This window comes from Typopeltis vanoorti, chromosome 2 (genome assembly GCF_054136105.1).
Source record: "Typopeltis vanoorti isolate ZY-2024b chromosome 2, IOZ_Tvanoo_1.0, whole genome shotgun sequence".
In the NCBI taxonomy this organism is placed as follows: Eukaryota; Metazoa; Arthropoda; class Arachnida; order Uropygi; family Thelyphonidae; genus Typopeltis; species Typopeltis vanoorti.
In genome coordinates this window covers 88,241,960-88,262,304 of record NC_143550.1, presented here as the reverse complement: position 1 = coordinate 88,262,304, position 20,345 = coordinate 88,241,960, and the positions used below count along the sequence as shown (strand labels likewise).

The following is a 20,345-nucleotide window of genomic DNA, read 5'->3' as shown; positions in this document are numbered from 1 at the left end:
TTTTGGAGATTGTTGAAGAAGCTTAGAAATGGAGGAAAGAGTACTGTAAAAGGAGTTACAGATGATAAAGGTGACATGAAAACGGGAGAAAAAGATATCCTTGAAGTATGGAGTAATTACTTAGAGAAATTACTAAATGAAACAAGCAGTGATAGCACAGCGGTAAAAAACACTCAACAGGCATATAGTTAGGAATACATATCCATACTTGAAGTAGAAAAAGCCATCGAAGGCTTAAAATGTGGAAAGGCAGCAGGAGTGGATGATATTCAACCAGATATGCTGAAGTATGGTGGTATAAAAGTCTTGCAGTAGCTGCACTGCATATTTCAGAAGGCCTGGACAGAGGGAAGAATTCCCGATGATTGGAGTAGAGCTCTCATAGTACCCATATATAAAAAGGGAAATAAAACTGAATGTGAGAATTACAGAGGTATTTCCCTACTGAGTATTTCTGGTAAGATATATGCAAGTATACTTGAGAAATGGTTGAGAAGAAAAACTTGGTGAAGAACAAGCTGGATTCCGGCCAAATAGAGGCTGTCAGGATCAGATCTTCACTTTACGACAAATAGCTGAGAAAGCATGGGAACATAACCAAGATCTCTATTTGAGTTTTGTAGATCTGGAAAAGGCATATGATAAGGTGGAAAGAGAGAAGCTATTCAATATGCTGCAGTTATATGGTGTCAATGGGGCATTATATCAAGCAATACTTAGTCTTTATTTGAGTTGTAAGTCAGCAGTTAGAATTGATGGAAGTACAGGAAGATGGTTTAATGTTAAATCTGGTGTGAGACAAGGATGTACTTTATCCCCTCTGTTATTCATTATCTATATAGATCACATTATGAAGGAAAATGGTATTAAACATGATATCAAAATTGGAGATGTTAATGTCAGCCCTTTGCTTTATGCGGACGATGTTATACTTATCAATAAATCCACTACGAGTCTGCAAGATTCCTTGACTAAATTGAATAACTGTTGTAATAGATATGATATGAAGGTCAGCATTAAAAAGACAAAGACAACGAAAATAGGTAGAATTGTTGAAAATGCCAACTGCATTATGAACGGAGAACCTGTGGAACAAGTAAAACATTTCACCTACTTAGGCATGATTTTTAGTGAAGATGGAAAATTAAATATGGAAATAGACAACAGAATCAATAAAGCTAGTATGGTAGGAAGTCAATTGAAGAAATTCATACGGAATAAGAGAGAAATTAGTTGGAACACTAATTAGCTGTATACTAGACATTGTTCAAACCAGTTTTAACTTATAGATCTGAGAGCTGGGTCAGAAGTAAAACACTTGACCAATGACTAGAGACCACAGATATGAGAATCCTGAGAAAGATTAGAAGCGTGAACAGATGGCATCAATGGCAATATCGTATTAAAAATGAGGATATTAGGAAAGAACTTGACATTGTCAGCATCCAGGAATGCGTTAGCAGAGCTAATCTCAGGTGGCATGGTCATTTAAACAGAATGGGCGAAGAAAGATTGGCAAAACAAGTATTCTCTGCCAGGTTGGCAGGAAAACGATCCAGAGGAAGACCAAGATATAGGTGGATTGATATGGTACAAAGTTCCCTCGACGACAGAAATATAAGATCTGATAATATTGGAGTCTTGACAAGTAACAGACTGATCTGGAGGAAAATTGTAGATAGGAAGTTAGTAATGATGTAAATTTTTCATGTAGTACTATCATATCCTGTACACCCCTTGAGGGTACACATGCCAGGAATTTGATGATGATAATGACTTTTCAAAATCGCGTTATAGCGAAAACGTGCAAAGTGAGATTGCGTATAATGAGAGATAACTGTAAAAGTTCTAGATGGCATTTTTTTCCAATAGAGCCAGTTTCCTTGCTGAAAGTGGCCTCTATTGGAAACATACAATGAAAATTTGTCAGTAATAATCATAATCATTTTCTTCAATAATTTTCTGCAGCTCAGCAGGAAATGTAGATGCAGCATCTTCATCAGCACTTGCAGCTTCACCTGTTATTTTCAAATTCTTTAGTCCAGCCCTAGATTTAAAAATTTCAAGCCAGCCTTTTGCTAGCTGCGAATTTTGAAGTGTCTTTTTTTTATATTTAGTCTCTTTAAATCTTGAAAACAGACTTAATGTTTTGGCCGTAATATTATAGGCACTAACTGGAATTCTCTTTTGATTGCAGTCTTCCAGCCAAATAATCAACCGATCTTCCATTTCAACCATTATAGCACTCTGGTTACGTGTGCATTGCTTACTTGCAGCTGTAGATGCAACTTTACCTTGTCACAATACTGACCGGATTTGGATAAAATAGTCTGTATTGTCGACTCGTTAAAACCAAATTCACTTCCAATCTTACTTTTACTTTCACCAAGTTTAAATCAATTATATCAAGTATTGTATCTAAGGTAATTACTTTCCTCTTCTATTTTTCACTTAATGATCCGGTCGTGGGATTGCTCTTATTCTTCGACATGATTAATGGGCTGTAAAATTTACGAAGAACGTAATTTATAAATACGGATAGCAGAACAACTGGAGCTTGTAATACAGCCACTCTTAATGCTGGCAGCGAAGTAACTGGCTGGCACTCAGGCTCTGGGAGCAAGGCTGCGTGAGAGGAATGACATCATCATGCTCACGCCACGAGGACTGCATGTTTTTGTGTGGTAAATTTAAAGGCGTGTTAATCAAAACTCTTGCTGCGTATATCAAGGAATTATCACAATCAATTTTGCCACGTTAATCAAATCCCGCATTAAGCAAGGGATACCTGTACACTGAATTGTGCAAAACAATCAGAAAACGTATCCCAGAAGAATTAAGAAAATTCAATTGTAAATTCATGCAATAAACAATTGATGAACAGTAATAAACAGATAGTTGCAGTCAAACTAAAAGATGGGACCATAACCAGAGATAGATATGTTACTGCAAAAAGATTTGAAGAATTTTACTCAGTACTATATTAGGATGATGAATTAAATGAAAAAGAAGACAACTACGAAATAGCTGGAGTACCACAGATTCTACCAGAAGAAGTTATGTGGAGCATCCAAAGCTTGCAAAATGGAAAAGTTGCAGGTGAGGATGGAGTTATAGCTGAACTTCTAAAAGCGGGTGGGGAAAATGATGTACAAATTCTTAGCAAAACTATTTACTTTATGCCTGAAGAAAAATGATATACCAAGAAAATGGAAGAAGGCTACGCTAATTTTGGTACATAAAAAAAAAAGGTGAGGTAGAAGACTTGACAAACTACCGACCTATCAGTCTACTATCAGTAGACCGATAAAGTTTTTTAAAGGTTTTACAAAGTGTTTACAAAAGTCTTAGCTCATACATTTTGTACGACTCTGGACCTAGCACAACCAAAAGAACAGGCAGGCTTTCGAAGTGGCTTTAGTACAACAGATTATCGAACAGTGTAATGAATATCAGTTACCATTATGCCTTGGTTTTATTGATTATGAGAAAGCCATTGATTCATTAAAAACTTGTGCAATACTTAATTAACAAGTGGAGGAGCCGTACGTGAGGACCATCAAATCAGCATACACCAATGCCACAAGCAATTCATTTCAGTGGAAAAATTTCTACTGTGGAAATACAGAGAGGTATAAGACGGTGACACAATATCTCCAAAATTATTCACAGCATACCTAGAAGAAATATTCAAACTTTTTGATTGGGAAAGGAAAGGTCTGAAGATAAATGGAAGATATTTAAGCCATTTACGCTTTGCAGATGACATAGTTATCTTTACTTCAACTGCTCATGAATTACAGACTCGAATCCAAGAACTACAAATTGCTAGCAAAACAGCTGGACTAAAGATAAATCTAAAGAAGACCCAAGTTATGTTCAATAACAATGTCCAACCAGAAATACGAGGTGGTTCCAATAAGTTTGGTGAATGGTATCGGAAAACAAACAAAACAGAAGATACAAACAAATTACTTCTATTGGCTTTCAAAACAATCGCCATCCTCCTTCACAACACACTTTTGGCAACATTCATAAAGCTTCTGGAAACTGTCAGCAAAGGCCTCTTGGGGAATCGATCACAGAACCTCTGTCACACATTCTTGGATTGCTGCGACGTCTGCAAAACGTGCACCTTTCATGATGCATGAATTCCGGATCGAACTGGTAGCACCAGGTCTCATCTCCTGTGACGATGGTTCACAGAAAGAATGGATCCTGGTCACACATGGTAATGAAATCTCCAGAGGTTTCCATCTGTTTGCCTTTCTATTCATCTCAGCTTGTGCGGCACAAACCGAACAGATCTTCCGCTTACCCAAATCTTTGCGGACGATAGTGCGTACCATGTCCTTGCTAATGCCCAATTCCTCAGCTAGCAATTGTAGAGTCAGTCCCCGATCTTGTGTCAGCATTTGTCACACTCGCTCGATCATGTCTGGGGTTCTGCTTGTTGATGGCCGACCTGAACATGGCTCATCCTCGGTCGTTTCCTTCCCGTTGCAAAAGCGTTTGAACCAGTCGTAAACACATTTTCTGCTCACGGCTTCCGTCCCATACACTTGCACCAACATTTCATGCATCTCCATCACCGTTTTACCCAATTTGTAGCAGAACTTGATGTTCACTCATTGCTCCATTGCACTGTGACCCTACCTCTCACAATGACTATGTTCGAATGTCCACGGGGGGGGGGGGGTTTACCCTGATGGTCACATGTACTCCACGCTAGGTGGTGCTTCTCGATGTGTCTCTGGATAGTCATGTGCATACACATGCACCTGGCCCATGTTGCCATCGAGATATCGGACCATTCACTGAACTTTTCAGACTGCCCTCATAATACAAATCATCTTCTTTTCTCCCCCCCCCCCTTTACCTTGCGGTGTCAATGGTTAGTTAATCATCGGACCTCAAACCATTCACAGGATAAGGTGATCAGCCCTATGCCCCGGTGTATCCTATGTCCGTAATGTTGAGTTCTCAAGGCCGGTTTGCCTTCTTTGCGGGATGAAAAACTCCAGGATAAACTGGGAAAAAAAAAAAAAAACCCCTCCTGTCTATGCCCAAGACTGGCTAACATGGCTATGGCCGAGGAAGATCCTTCAGCTCCTCATGTCACCAATCAAACCTAGGACACTCCTTCCCCAGGCATATGGTTGTGAAACGCACAGCCACTAGGCTAACCGCGCAGACATAATACAAATCAATAATGATGAAATTAAACAAGTAGATCATTACATAGACTTAGGACAACAGATATCAATGGAACAAAATATCATGGATGAAATTAAAAGATGCACGATGTTTGGGTGGTAAGCATTTGGAAGATTACTGTGGGGGGGGGGGTCAACAAGTTTTATTAAATAAGAGAAACCAATCAAAATATTATAATAGTATACAATTATATACAAGACAGTATACAAACCAATTTTAATTTATGGATCTGAGATCTGTATTAGAAGTAAAGCAGATGACCAAACACTGGAGACCATGAATATGAGAGTTGAGAGAAAAAAATCAAAGGGGAGGGGGTTAACAGATATCATCAGTGGCAGAATCATATTAAAAATGAGAAATTAAGAACAAATTTGAGATTGTTAGCCAGGAACATTTGAACAGAACTAATCTCAGGTAGTATGGTCCCAGAATGGGGGAGAAAAAGTTATGAAAAAACAAGTGTTTGATGCCAGAATGACTAGGAAAAGATCACATTGAAGATCAAGATTGAATTGATGCAGCTGAAATGCCTTCAGAGACCAAAAGATAAGATCTGACAATTAGTGTTGCCAAATGAAAATTACTAAAAACAAGCTAATTCTTTAAAAAAAAAAGAGCTAAAAAGTAGTTAAAAATAAAAATTTGAAGCTAAAATTTTAAAAGTAATAGCTGATACTTTTAAGTTACTTACTTGATTCAAGCTGAAGTGATACTTGCATATAAGTGGCTTAAATACATCTTCCATGTGGTCTTCTGCGCTTAATTCGCCCATGTTTTCACTTAGATTTTCAGCTTTATTATATGTGGCCATCGTTCCAATATTACTCAGTGTAGATGCTGGTAAATGAGTCTGTACAGCACTTGTTGTTATGCCTGAGGACATACTTGACTAACAAAATAGCTGTCAGCATTGGCAATTTCTTAATTTAGTTTTAACTACATTCATGGAACTAAAAATTCATTCAATTTCCACATTAGAATTTGACAATATTAATAAATTTATTGCATACTGAGCAATTTCTTTAAATGGATTCACTCCAGATGCATCTTTATATTCTTGTACTTCAGTCCAGAATAGCTCAGTGTTTTCTATACTTGTCTATTTATTTAAGTGGATAGGATAGTACTGTACTGGTATTCAGCAGCAGCAACATCATTTTCTGTTTTCAGCATTATTTCTAAGATGAGAGTAACAGGTTCTTTTATATGTTTTAAGGTATTGTCAACAGAAAAAGAAGATATTCTTGGTTACAGATTTGAAAGAATATGTAACCAAGATTTGGATTGGGATCCAAATAGTCATCAATCTCTGATTCTAGAGGGTCAACTGTGGATGATGGTAGCACTAACATATTAGCAATAGATCGAATCAAATGAGAAAGGTCCTCAAATAATCGCATCTTATCCGCACTGTTAGATTCTAAAATTTTGTTAATTTGCTGAACTTGAACTAGAACAGAATGTAAAAATAAAAGGTACAACAAATTCCTTTCATCTTTGTACATCTCCCACAAAATTTGAGCCTTGTAACGTTTCTCAATCACACTCACAACTTCGAAGTGAGTTTTTAATTCCAACCACTGGCTGAGAATTCTGTCTACTGCAGGTTCAATGGAGAGCCACCTTGTTGTACAACTGCTTACAATTTTCAGAGCATCATCATTTTCATTGATAGTTTGATACAGCTCTTTGTATCCTGCTTGTCTTGAAGAAGAATGTGAAAATCACTTATACATTTCACAGCAAATAAAAATTCTAATTTTCTTGGGAGAGATTCTGCACAAGTGTGAGACATTGCCAGTTGTAATGAATGGCATACACATCTAATTAAAGTTAAAGAGGCCTTCAGTTGTTCATAAATGTCATTATTGACACCAACCATAACACTGCCGTTGACTGTACCAATTGCAATGAGATTTTTAATATCTAGTTTCTTGGTCAAGAGCTCTTTTTTCAGTGCAGCCACAACACCACTAGCATCACACTTTTCTAGAACCACCATCAGAAATGTGCATAATTTTCTTGAATTTCTTGCTATAATAAATGATGGCCATTCCTAAAATCTTATTCACTGTGATATTCGATTCGTCTATTAGCAAGCTGAATTTTTCATCACCAACGTCCACAATTAGATCTTCTTCAAAATGCTCACTTAGAATATTCTTTGCAATTGCAGAGCACTTAGTTCGGTGCATTTTTACCTTTGTCATAATTTGACTGTCTGGGATAACATTTTTGCAAAGATCTACGACGATCGCAACTGTTGAATGATGAGTGACAACAAAGAAATAATGCTAATCTACCTTCAAAGTTCGTGGTTTCATCAGACTTTTTCACAAACATATTTGTAATAGGAACAGCCTTATATGGAACTGCAGCAAGATGTTTCTTAGTTTCACTATGCTTTACAAACTGACAATATTTAGCAGTTATATCACACCTGCAAAACTTACAGTGGACTTTTGTAGCGTCACCAGGAACTTCACACAACCATTTACTAAACATTCCCATTTGCAACCACTCCCTCCTAAATTTTTGCTTGTAAGCTTTATTTTTCTCTTTGCTCATTTTTGAACAAGGGTATACAACTCTTTACTGCAACAAATTATGATCATCTTTGAAAACTTCCCACTCTCTATTGTAACTACCAACCAGAACACTGGTGCAAAGACTAACTTGTAGTGGTGCTATCAACTTCAAGGCGAAAAAATGGCAGACTGTTGGGCCACATGACTGACTGATGTCATCATGCGCTTGAAACATGCATGATGCTCGCACCAAACGTACAATACAATTCCTTATCAAATGCGAACATCTGGAAAACTTTTAAAACAATTTCTTTAACAGTAAGCTATAAAAACAACTAAAAAGAGCTGAAACTAGTTCTAAAGGAGCTAGATTTGGAGTGAAGCACTAGATTGAAATTTTTGGAGCTAGGGAAGAAAACAAAGAGCTGGATCTAGCTCTAAAAGAGCTAAATTGGCATGACAATAGGGTGGCGCTTAGTGTCCTTGGTAAATGTGGCGGTCGAGTTAAGCTAGTCTAGAAAACGTGTTTTTAAAGTTAAATATAGTGTGGCTTTTTGTCGCAAATTGTGCTAAAATTGTGCATCGGTTAGAAACAAGTGTCCTTCAGTGGTATTATTGTTTAGAACTGTGTTGTATATATTGTGTTTTCACTGCCGTTTGTTTCACTATATCAACGTGTAAAGATGGCGTCCAACAAGAAACGAACGTCAGCAGCGCGCAGGACTTCTACTACTACACGAAAGGCTGGCTCAGCGTTAGATTTTTCGCAATGGATGCGTTGCGGAAACTGCTACATGTATGCACCGAAAAATGTGAAGGATCTGTGGTCGGTCTGGCAAAATGAAAAGAAAGAAAATGTCGACGTATGTGAGAAGTGTCGGGATAGGCTGGAGCGTTTAGGAATGGAAGCTGACATCGGGACCGTAGCGGAAGAACTTCGGCGGGAGTTTATGAAAATGAAAAATGACCTTCATCTTCTTCATGAGGAAGTGGAAGTGATCGGTAAGGAGATACTGGAAGTTAAAGCTGAGTTTAATGTGTTAAACAGAGAAATTAGGACTATAGAGATTACTTTAGCTGAAGTAACTAGAACAGGATTACATATGGGTGAGTCTTTGGTGAATGATTCAGTAATAAATAGTATGTGAGTGATTGGGAGTCAACATAATAAAACCACAAGTGGCCAAGAAGAAATGAGATGTAGTGAGAGTGGGGGGGTAAGTAATAGAGAGTTGAGTAATGAAGCTGGAAGAGTCATGCTGAATAGTGTAGAGAATGAGTCCATGAGTGTGAACTTGAATGAAGTTAATAGTGGTAAAATATATGGTGATTCTATGATTAAGGGTATGGAGAGTGGTATGCATGAGGAGTGCTTGGCTGATGGTACAATAGAAAGAGTGGCTTTAGCAATAAAGAGAGGGCATGAAACAGACAAGATGATAGTTATGGTGGGTACGAATGACCTGAGAGGTAGTATAAATCGGGTAGGAAAAGATTTAAGAACATTATTAGATATTGTGAAGAGGAAAAGTGTCAATGAGAGTAGTGTAGAATAGTGTGTGTGCTGCCTCGTTTTGACAATTACGAGTTAAGTAGACGAGCAATGATAATGAATGATATGATTGCAAGAATGTGCAGAAAAAGAGGTCTGGAGTTTGTTGATGTTTGGAGTGTGTTTGAAGGAAAAAGGCAGTTGTATGCTAGAGATGGACTGCATCTTAACATGGAAGGACATAAGAGATTGAAGAAGTTATTGTTTTCTGAACAGGTTGAAGTTATTGGGCAGGGAAACTAATATTGAAAAGGTTGAGTGTAAGAGAGAGAAACTTTAGCACTGATTGTGTATTTATTGATCCTTATAGGCAGAATAAATTGCAGAAGAGAGGGAAAAAAAATCGGCATAGGACTACAGTAGTTAGTGACTTATATATCAGTTCTAAAGCCGGTACAAGATCTAGAGGGAATCTGCAATTTTTGTATACTAATGCTAGAAGCATTAGAAATAAGAGAGAAGAATTTTTGGCATTAGTCAGTGAAATCTCACCAAAAGTTGTAGGCATTAGTGAAACTTGGCTGTCAGCAGAAGATGTGGTCACTGGAATTGAATGTGATGGGTACAGTATTTTCAGGGAGGATAGAGAAGATAGAACAGGAGGAGGAGTACTGTTGATGATAGCTGATGTGTTGCAGCCAAAGAAAGTAGTATATCATGATGATGGACATGTGAATGAGAGTTCATTTGAGGCAGTCTGGTGCGAAATAGTGACCAACGCAACCAAATATACAGTTGGATGCTGCTATAGGCCAGGGAGTACAGGGGAAGATATTGAATTCATGCATCAGCAACTTAGTGCAATGAGTGAAGGCTTAGTGATTATTATGGGGGATTTTAATTGTGGTGATATCAATTGGAAGGAGGAAATATCACGTAGCAAAAAGGAAATGGAGTTCATACATCTGCTACGAGATAATTACTTGAAACAGCACGTAACTGAAGGGACACGTGGTGTGAGAGTGTTGGACCTGGTTATTGGTTCAGAGGTTATATGCATAAGTAAGGTGACCTCGTTACCTCCAGTTGGTGAAAGCGATCATGTGGTATTGACTTGGGAGGTTGCAAAATCTGTGGATTTTTCTATTAAGAAGGGGTATGTACGAAACTACAGGTTAGGCAATTATAACAAGCTTCGGAGTGAGCTTGCAGCCATCCCATGGCAGAACATATTGCAAGGGAAAGATGTTAGCAGTGCTTGGGATAAAATCAGCGGGTATCTGAGGAAAGCAATATCAGATTGTGTCCCCATGGTCAGGAGGTCAAACAAGGCAGGCATTAGATGGATGAGCAGTAGTATCAAGCTTGAACTACAAAAAAAGAAAATGTTATGGAGAATTTACAAGGAGAAGAGCGATCAGGACACCCATGAACAGTACAAGGCTCAAGCTAGGAAGGTTACCAGCATAGTAAGAAAAGCTAAATCAGATTATGAGAAGACCTTAGCCAAAGAGATCAAGGGTAATCCCAAAGAGTTCTTCCGCTATGTGGCAAGTAAGAGGAAGAATGACTTCGGAAGGATAACCTTAGTGGGTGCTGATGGTATTGAGGTGACAAAATCAGATGTAATAGTCGAGTTACTGAGTGATCACTTCTCAAAAGTCTATCACCCAAGTGAGGATATCTCTATACCTATAGCAATACCTAATGTGAGAATTGAAGCTAAAGAATCAGAGGTATTAAATATATTGCGAAACATAAATGCAAACACTGCGGTAGGCTTAGATGGAATATCAGCTCGGGTGTTGCGTGAATGTGCAAATGAATTGTCAACCCCTCTTACCTGGATATTTAATTTAAGTTTGAACTCTGGTATGGTCCCTAGGGAGTGGAAGTTAGGCAAAGTGGTTCCTTTGCATAAGGGTGGCTTTAAAACTGCAGTATTGAATTACAGACCAATCACCATCTCAGGAGTAGTGGTAAAAGTATTGGAAAAGTTGGTTAAAGACAAAATTCAAGAATGGGTGGATCAGGATATGATACTCTATAGAGGCCAACATGGTTTTGTTAAAGGTAGATCCTGCCTTAGCAATCTATTAACTATCCATAATAGAATAACATCAGAGTTGGACAAAGGAACTGGCTACACAGTGGTACTTCTGGATTTTGCTAAGGCTTTTGACAGGATACCCCATAGAACACTGTTACGCAAACTGGAGCAGATGGGAATGGATATTAAATTGGTGATATGGATAGGAGAATGGCTCAGGGAGAGATACCATAAGGTGGTGTATGGAGGAGCCAAGTCCAGAATGAGGCAGGTGACCAGTGGTGTGCCTCAGGGCTCTGTGCTTGGGCCAATGTTGTTTAATTTGTATATAAATGATATAGGAAACGACTTAAAGGGAGATATTCAGTTGTTTGCTGATGATGCAAAGTTGTGTAGTGCAATAAAAAATCAAGCTGATGTTGAAAGTTTGCAGGAGGATTTAAATAAGCTGGTAAAATGGGCAAAAGAAAATGGATGTCAGTTCAATGTGGAAAAGTGTAAAGTCTTGCATTTTGGGATTAAAAGATTACCAGCTGTGTACTACATAGATGGAAAGGTACTCCAAGAGATTGATGAGGCTAGGGACTTAGGGATATTGGTAGATAAGGAGATGAAGTTCAGAGGACACATTGCTAAGGTGTCCAAGATTGCACATAGGATTACTTGGTTGTTGAGGAACACACTGACATCCAGAGATAAAGAGGTTATTATTCCCCTTTATAAAGCATTGATACTTCCACATTTGGATTACTGTGCTCAGGTCTGGTCACCTGGATTCCTTGGAGATGAGGAGGCTGTGGAGAGGGTTCAGAGAAGAGTGACCAAGTTGGTGAGTGATATAAAAAATGCTCCCTACATTGATAGATTGAGAGCTTGTGGATTGCAGAGATTGGTTGATAGGCGAAGAAGAGGGGATATGATAGAAACATTCAAATTACTAAAAGGTTTTTATAGGATTGATGCAGGGGAAATGTTTCAGCTGTGTGATAATGATGGAAGAACAAGAGGTCATCTCTGGAAATTAAAGAAGAGTGTGGTTAACAAAGGTGTCAGAACAAGGTTTTTTGCCTGGAGGGTGGTGAATGAGTGGAATTCATTGCCTGACTTTGTTGTGAGCTCTTCATCTGTAAATGAATTCAAGAAGAGATATGACAGATATTGTTTTGCTAGTTTGGGTCTCCCGCGATGAGTCTACTGACTCCATGGAGATACCCGTAATAATAATAATAATAATAATAATAATAATAATAATAATACAGTATTGGGGATTCTGATAGATAACAGACTAATTTGAAGGAAAATTAGTCAACAGGAAGTTAGTTCTGATTTAGCACTGAATAAGTGGTATTTTATATATAGTCAACTTAACTATAGCAAACAGCATGACAATGAAACAATTTAATTTAAAAAACTCTCAAAAAAGTACTGGGCCAAAGTATACTAAAGAAAATTCTTTAGAGCAAGCCTTTAACAAACTACTTTTTTTGCTCTCTATGCATTTGTTATGGTGAGAGTTAACATTGTATTGCAGATTTTTTAACCTTTTCTTTCTACTAACTATTCAAAAAATTAGATCCATCCTAGCATGATAGCTTCTTATAGCACAGTTATCTTATTTACTTAAAAGACAACTGCCATATTCCTTGATATAACTGCTGCTTTTGATCATGTTAGGATCAAAAAATTAATACAAACAGTACAAAATATTAGAATTAGAGGAAACACTTTAATCTGGATTGCAGATTTCATTAGCAGAAGAAAGATCAAGGTTAGAATCAATGCAGTAATATCAAGAGAGCAGAGAAACTGGGCTGGTGTTCCCCAGGGCTCAGTATTCAGTCCCTTACTATTCCTTTTATATGTCAATAACATTCATCCCCTACCTTACAGAAGACACAAAAGTAGCTTGCTACACAGATGATATAGCCATCTGGCACACTTGTGCCAGATGACTATATCATAACAAATCGCACCATAATAAATCAAAGAATCAGAGGAGATGCTAAACAAATCCATGAGAGGATTAGAAAAATGGTCAGATGAACTTAAACTCAAAATCAACCCAGACAAAACAAAACTAAGCACCTTTAGTACAGACAGGAAAGATAGACATTCCTACAGTCCCAAAGTCATGATCAACAGCAAGCTAATTGAAAAATTTGCAAATCCAAAATACCTTGGTATTATGATTAGGAATTATGTTTTGCACAACACATCTCTAACACTTCCAACAGCACTCTAAAAAAATTAAAAATACTGAAAAGGCTTTGTGGAACAAATTGGGGTGCAAAGCCAAAAATCCTCAAAACTACTTACACTACACTAATAAGGCCAATAATGTTATATGCAGCACCTATCTGGTCACCTTCGGCCTCATCGGTAAAGGAAAAATTAGACAAAATACAAGCAAAAGCATCCAAGATTATCATTGGTGCAGTCTCATTCACTAACAACATCAGAGCCCAACAGGAATGCGGGCTCAACTTGCTGGAGAACAGACGAAAATTTGCCACCGTAAAATTCATAAATAATATCAGAAGCTACCAAAGTGATCATATCTCCTTAAAAACTTATGAACATTGGAATCAAAAATGCAGACTTCACAGATCATCAACTTTACAATATGATGACACTATCGGGAAGGAAATAGGTCTTGATCAGCTAAATACCCCATAAACAAAGAACCTCAATTTTCCAGTCCTTTACCTCCATAAATCTAAATCTTACCAAACTCTGTACAAAAAAAGAATCAAAAGAAATGCTCAGAGAAAAAGGCCTAAAAATACTATCAACCTTCTTTCATTCTCCAAACAGGTTATTTGTTATACTGATGGATCGTCAGACACCAATATGATTAATGGAGGCGCTGGTGTTCTTCTACTCCCGAAAGGTGAAAAACTTTCAACAAAAGTTGGATCTGGAAGAACTGCTTCCAATTTTACCAGCGAGTTTTATGCAATAAATAAAGCGCTTGAAGCCTACTTAAAAATTATCATAATCTCAACAATCTCAGAGAATTATAATTTACAGTGGCTCAAGATCAGCTATAGAGGCAATCAAAAATGGCAATACCAAGCTCACACAAGACACCGATAAACTCTTAAATCAACTAAAGTGTTAAGGAAAAAAGTTGCATTTTACAATGGATTCCTGCTCATGTAGGCATTGATTATAATGAAGCAGCTGATAAATTAGCAAAAGAGGCCAGAGAACTCAACACCAATAAACTCATGCTCTTGCTAACGAACTAGCAAAAGCTAAACTAATTCCACTGAAATCAGTGATACAACATCAAATTCCTGAAATCAATGCTGACAGAAAGACCTCCACCACGATAGCAAGACTACGAACAGGACATTATAGAGGAATGAAGATCAATACAGTTGATACAAGAACATATAGAAAGAACAATAACTGTCCCAATACTGAATTGACACCCACTCACATCTTTACCTGGCCAGCAATCACAGCAGCCTTGCAAGAAATAGATTCTAATCTGAACAATAGCTCTATACAAACAAATTCATCGACATAGCCAAAGCAGTTTTCAAGGAGCACATGGAAACATTTAAGACTCTTCAAAGGACAAGACAACAACAACAACAATTTATTTGCTTTTCATAATATGCATGACATAAAATATTAAAATGTGCAATAATAATTATTTACTTGAGAAACAGGAGGTTCGTGTAGATCTAACTGAAGTTTTTCTACAAGTTCCATGAAGTCTCCAGCATGAAAGGCAATCACATCCTTGGTTATTCTGTTTCGAGTATATCTATAAAAGTAAAATTAGCATAAAAAATCAAGAGGAAACTAAAATATGAATTAAAAGATTGGTGCTATTCATCATTATTAAAAGATTTTTAATAATGATGAAATTAGTCAAACTTAAAGCCATTTTAAATAATTCATTAAACGATGGTTAAAAAGGACTAACACAGGAACTTAATATGAATAAGAGATATTCGAAATACATACATTTATTGGATTATATCTTTATAAGAATGAAGACATTAGAAGTAGATGTTTCACTTGAACAAGGAAACAACATACATTTCACTGGCAGTATTGCTAGGAAGTTGTTATTAGAAATAAACTTAAATGAGATAAGCTTTGAAAATTCACTCAAACAGTTATTGTTTGTTAAAAAAATCTAAGGATGAGAGTACAATTAAGTATGAGATAACTAGCATAATTGTGTTTAGCTTGCATGTGACTGCCAGTACAGAAAAGATCTGATATATTACATGAATGGATAAGAGACTTTCAAATGTCCTGAATGAGGCCTTAGTTTGTGTTTAGACTGCCATAAGCCACAACCTTGTTAGATTCTATGAAAGTCAGATGACTGAAGCTGATGATTAATCCCTTTCACATGATGTTCGTGAGAAAATATGAGAGACAAGAGATATTTATCCTAACATTTTCAGGTTGTGCTGCTGAGATGTTTAATTTCCCAAATTTCTAAAGTTCTTCCAGCTTAACCTACATAAGCTGTACCACAGGAAAAGGAGCTGTTGTAGACAGTAGAATATTTCTGGAAAGAATCAAATGCAAGAAGCTTGCATTATGTCCAAATGAATGCAATGTCTGTCAAACTCAGACATCTGCTGCAACTAGCCAATCTACTGGATTTTTACATTCTCCCAATACTTGCATTTATGTTAAATGGTCCTATCATTCCAAATAAATGACACGTTAATCCCTACCCCCCAAACATGCTTTGATTTTTTGATAGAAAGAGATGGAAAAAATCTTTTCTAATTAGAAAATTTCAGAAGTCAAGATAAACTACACAAGCAAGTGGTGGATGAAATATTAGTAACAGATTCTCCCATGATTATATAAATTTCAGGCAATACAATGAATGTTTATGTTGGGCCCATGCATGAGAGGGTGGTTGAACAACCTATAGTATGTTAGTACCATGTATGGGAAAAGAACTTGATCACATTAGATTTGAAGGCTTGTGCATTGTATTTCTTGGGAAACACATGAAAGTAGAGAGACTGTTTCAGAGCACTGAAGCAGCAGCAGCAGCAAGAATGAAGGAGGAAGAAAAACTTGTTCTATGAGTATGGAATTGAACTGCAAAGGGATGTTGGGTGGCAGCTGCACGTATTTCAATGGATTTGGTAGAGAGAGAGAGAGAGGGAGGGAGAATTACTGATGCTAGTTCTGATGAACTTTTACCATAGAAATATTTATAGAAGATGCATGCAGTAATTACTAAAATGCCTATGCCAGAGCATGGCTGGGGCCATCTCCCCAGATGTGTGAACAATACTCAATGGATGGGCAGATTTGTAATTTGTACTGGGTTAATAGCTGTTCAGAGGTAAAGCTCTTCTGCCTTGAGCAAAAGAGGAATACTAATTTTTTGGATACTAAGGAGGTGGTAATAATGTGTTTATGCCAAGAGAGTCTTGATTTCAAGGTAATCCCAAGGAGAGAAATCTCATCTTGCCTGGAGAGAGTTGGTTGTTGTCAAAGGTAAGACTGGGAGAATATAGTTCTATTTCAGAATTTAGGGTTGCAGAGGTTGTTGCTCTGTGGGTTATGGTGGCTGTGTGTGTATATGTGCGTCAAGTGAGAAGAAAGAATATAGTGTACTGTTGTTGGCAAAACTGTGATGGATAGATGTTCAGCTTGGGGCAGGTCATAAATATATAGAAGAAAGAGGGTGGGTGAGAGGACAGACCCTTGCAGCACCCCAGCATTAGTTGAAAAGTGACCTGTTTCTGCAGCTGTGAGAGGTCACAGGAGAGACCAAATAGAGACCTTGAGTACCTTCAAGGTAGTGTAAGAGTTGGGTGTTGATAGTTCTCTCTATTACTTTGGAGAGAAAGTGTCATCAACAGCAGCAAGGGAATGCTCCAAGCTTTTAATGCATTCTCCTAAGTTAAAGAACTGTTTTACTGAAGGGAGGCAGTGAGCAAAAGAAAGGTTGGTTCAGATTCATGATAAATTCATATGCCAATTCATCAACTTGTATGCAATGTGCATGTGACCACTGTCAACAAAAATTGCACAGAACACTTTTATTGGTCTGCGACATCTAGACTACAGCTGGAATATTTGATAGCATCACTGGTTTTATTGGTACTAGTTGAGTACACTGTATTAGCTATGATCAAAACGTTGTTACTGGGCTCTGTTGCCGGCATCTTTGCTTTTTGTCGAAAGCATTACTGGGTGCTTGCACATGGATGATATTAAATGAATTAAAAAATTGTTTTGGGACACTTAAAAGGTACTTAGGGGTTTCTCAGTGATATCAAGCCTTTTAAGAATTGTTGCTGCAATTTCACTTGCTTAAATTTATGTAGGAAATCAATTTTTAAAATGTTGAAGACATTTTCCTATTTGGAATTCCTCTTAAGATCACAAACATTTCTACATAAGATCAAATCCAGTTTACTTCAGAAACTGAATCTAATAACTGTATTACGTTACTAAATCTTCTCATGCTAGTTAACCAGAAGGCATTTTTCAACTTTTCATTTACAGAAAGAAAGAAAAAGAAAACTAAAAGTACATTGATATTTTTCTTAACTTAAAACTGAACATTATCAAAACCTTAATTGCCATGCTCAAGCTTCCTGTTACATAGATATTTGCACTATTACACACAACAAAAAATATATTATTAATACGAGGGTGGTCTGAAAAGTTCTCAGCCTCGACCACAGATGGTAACACTATTGGCAAGATTTTTTTTTTTTCTAAGTTGGTACACCTGTCATAAGCATTCATGTGAAATTGCAAGTCATTCTATCGAGTAGTTTGTTTTATACAGCTATCTGAAGAAGCAAAAGTGTTATATGTATCCCTTGAAATGGATAAAATTGAATATTGTCCAGTTATATAAAATTCTTTGCAAAAGAAGGTTTAACGCTAAAAGAAATTAGTTAGAAGTTCATAAAAGTTTATGGGCACTCTTCTCCTTCGTTTTCGACAATTAAGAAATGGGCTGCCAAGTTCAAACGAGCTGTACCAGCCTTGAAGATGATCCACGTGAAGGATGCCCAAAAAGTGTAACAACACCAGAAATCATCGATCAAGTGCACGATATGGTATTGGATGACCGGCAAGTCAAAGTGCGTAAAATTGCTGAGACTATAGGCATTTCAAAAGAACATGTATGATATATTTTGCATGAAGAATTGCAAATGTAAAAGCTTAGCGCAGGATGGGTGCCCCCCGCTTGCTCACAGCAGATCAAAAACGCACTTGCATGAAAATCTCTGAACAGTGCTTGGAGCATTTTAACAAGAATGAAACTGATTTTGAGCATCCATTTATTACTATGGATGAGACTTGGATTCACTGTTACACACCAAAATCCAAACAGCAGTCAAAACAGTGGACAGAAGCCGGTTGTTCAGCATCAAACAGCAGGACGGGTCGTGGCTTATTAATTATCTTGAAAAGGGTAAAACAATAACCGGCAAATATTATTGATCTTTTAACCAGACTAGATGAAAAAATTTGTGAGAAAAGACCCTGTTTGCAGAAGAAAAAAATCATCTTTCATCAGGACAATGCACCTGCCGACAAAGGTGTTTGGGTAATGGGAAAATTAAGGGATCTGCACCATGAATTGTTGGAACATCGACCCTATTCCCCAGATTTGGCTCCCTCTGACTTTTATCTCTTCCCAAAACTAAAACTCTTCCTCGTTGGTCAGCGTTTTTCTTCTAATCAAGAGGAGCTGTTTGCAGCTGTAGAAGGTTATTTTGCAGATCTTACTGAGAGCCACTGCAGGGACGGGATAATGGTGCTGGAGCATCACTGGAATAAATGTATTAGTCTTAAGTGAGATTATGTTGAAAAATAAAAATAATTTTGAAATTATAAATTCGTTTTTTCATTGTTAGGACAAGAACTTTTCAGACCACCCTTGTACTATTTATTCAGTTAAACCATCTCAAGTTTTTTAAGAATTTTGTTTTGATTAGCAGTTTTGCAAACATCTCTATGCTCCTTTACATATATTTGATTGAAGTGCTGCATAGGCAACATGTTTTCTTCCTTACTTCATCACTTGGCTGTCATTTGTATGTTGTTAAAATGAATTTTCAACTTGTTTTTGATATCTGTTTATGCTAAATTTATCTTGCCTACATGTCAGTAGGCAAGATCTCTCTCTCTCTCTCTCTCTCTATATATATATATATACCTCATGCATCTTTTGACTAGTGCTGCTTACCTGCAATTTTAAAGTCTTGTGATGCAATTACAGTGAGCAATGAGGTGTTAATTAGTAAGAATATGTGTTATTACTAAAAGAAAGAGCCATAAGGCTTACTTTCGGCGATGTAAAATTACATAGGCAAAATCTAGTATATGTGTTATTACTACTGTCGCATGCTCAAATTTCAGGTGGGAACTTACATTCTGGTAAGTTCACTACTAGGTTGATGTTAAAACAATGTCAACCTAGTAGTACTTGTAAAATGTACATGACATACTGCTTTCTCATCACTTGCCTCACTTTTTAAGATGTTTTTTTAAAACAGATATCATTATTTTTAAGAGGAAGCTAAACCAAACTGGAAAATAACTAGTCAAAATTATAAAAAGACGTGCAACTAAGTCTGTTTAGGAAATACTACTTTAGAATATTCTCTCCCATCCATTTTATTCAGATTAGACAAATTCTTAAACCTGATAACTATATTCCAAATATGATTTGGAATATAAATATAAATTTGGTTGAATTAATCAACTTGCACATTAAAAGAAAAAGATGATGTTAATACTTTTTGGTCATGTTTTTTTTTTTTTTTAGCACAGATGCTTTCATTAATTTGATTTTGTACTTCTAATTTGCCAAGTGGAGTCATGTTAAATACTTTAATCAAATATCCTAAAAACACTATCATAACATCACATATGGAAAGAAGAGTTTTACGCTGTTCATACATAGGTAGGTAGGTCATCAACCCTCAATAGATAAAAATGGTACCAGTAGTTTTTGGCTTTTTTTTCCCTTTTTTTTTTTTTTCATGGTTTAAATTCTCTCATTTCTATCTGGACTAGACAGCAA

General features: G+C 36.9%; 1 protein-coding gene across 1 annotated transcript in view; it reads right to left on the bottom strand.

The window, feature by feature from the left end:
- LOC150109233 (uncharacterized) overlaps nucleotides 1–20,345 on the bottom strand; it is a 195,265-nt gene that overhangs the window by 29,495 nt on the left and 145,425 nt on the right. Inside the window, exon 6 of the mRNA XM_090401911.1 lies at nucleotides 14,960–15,068. Within this exon, the coding sequence (XP_090258037.1) occupies nucleotides 14,960–15,068 (109 nt within the window). The remainder of the gene's footprint in view (nucleotides 1–14,959; nucleotides 15,069–20,345) is intronic.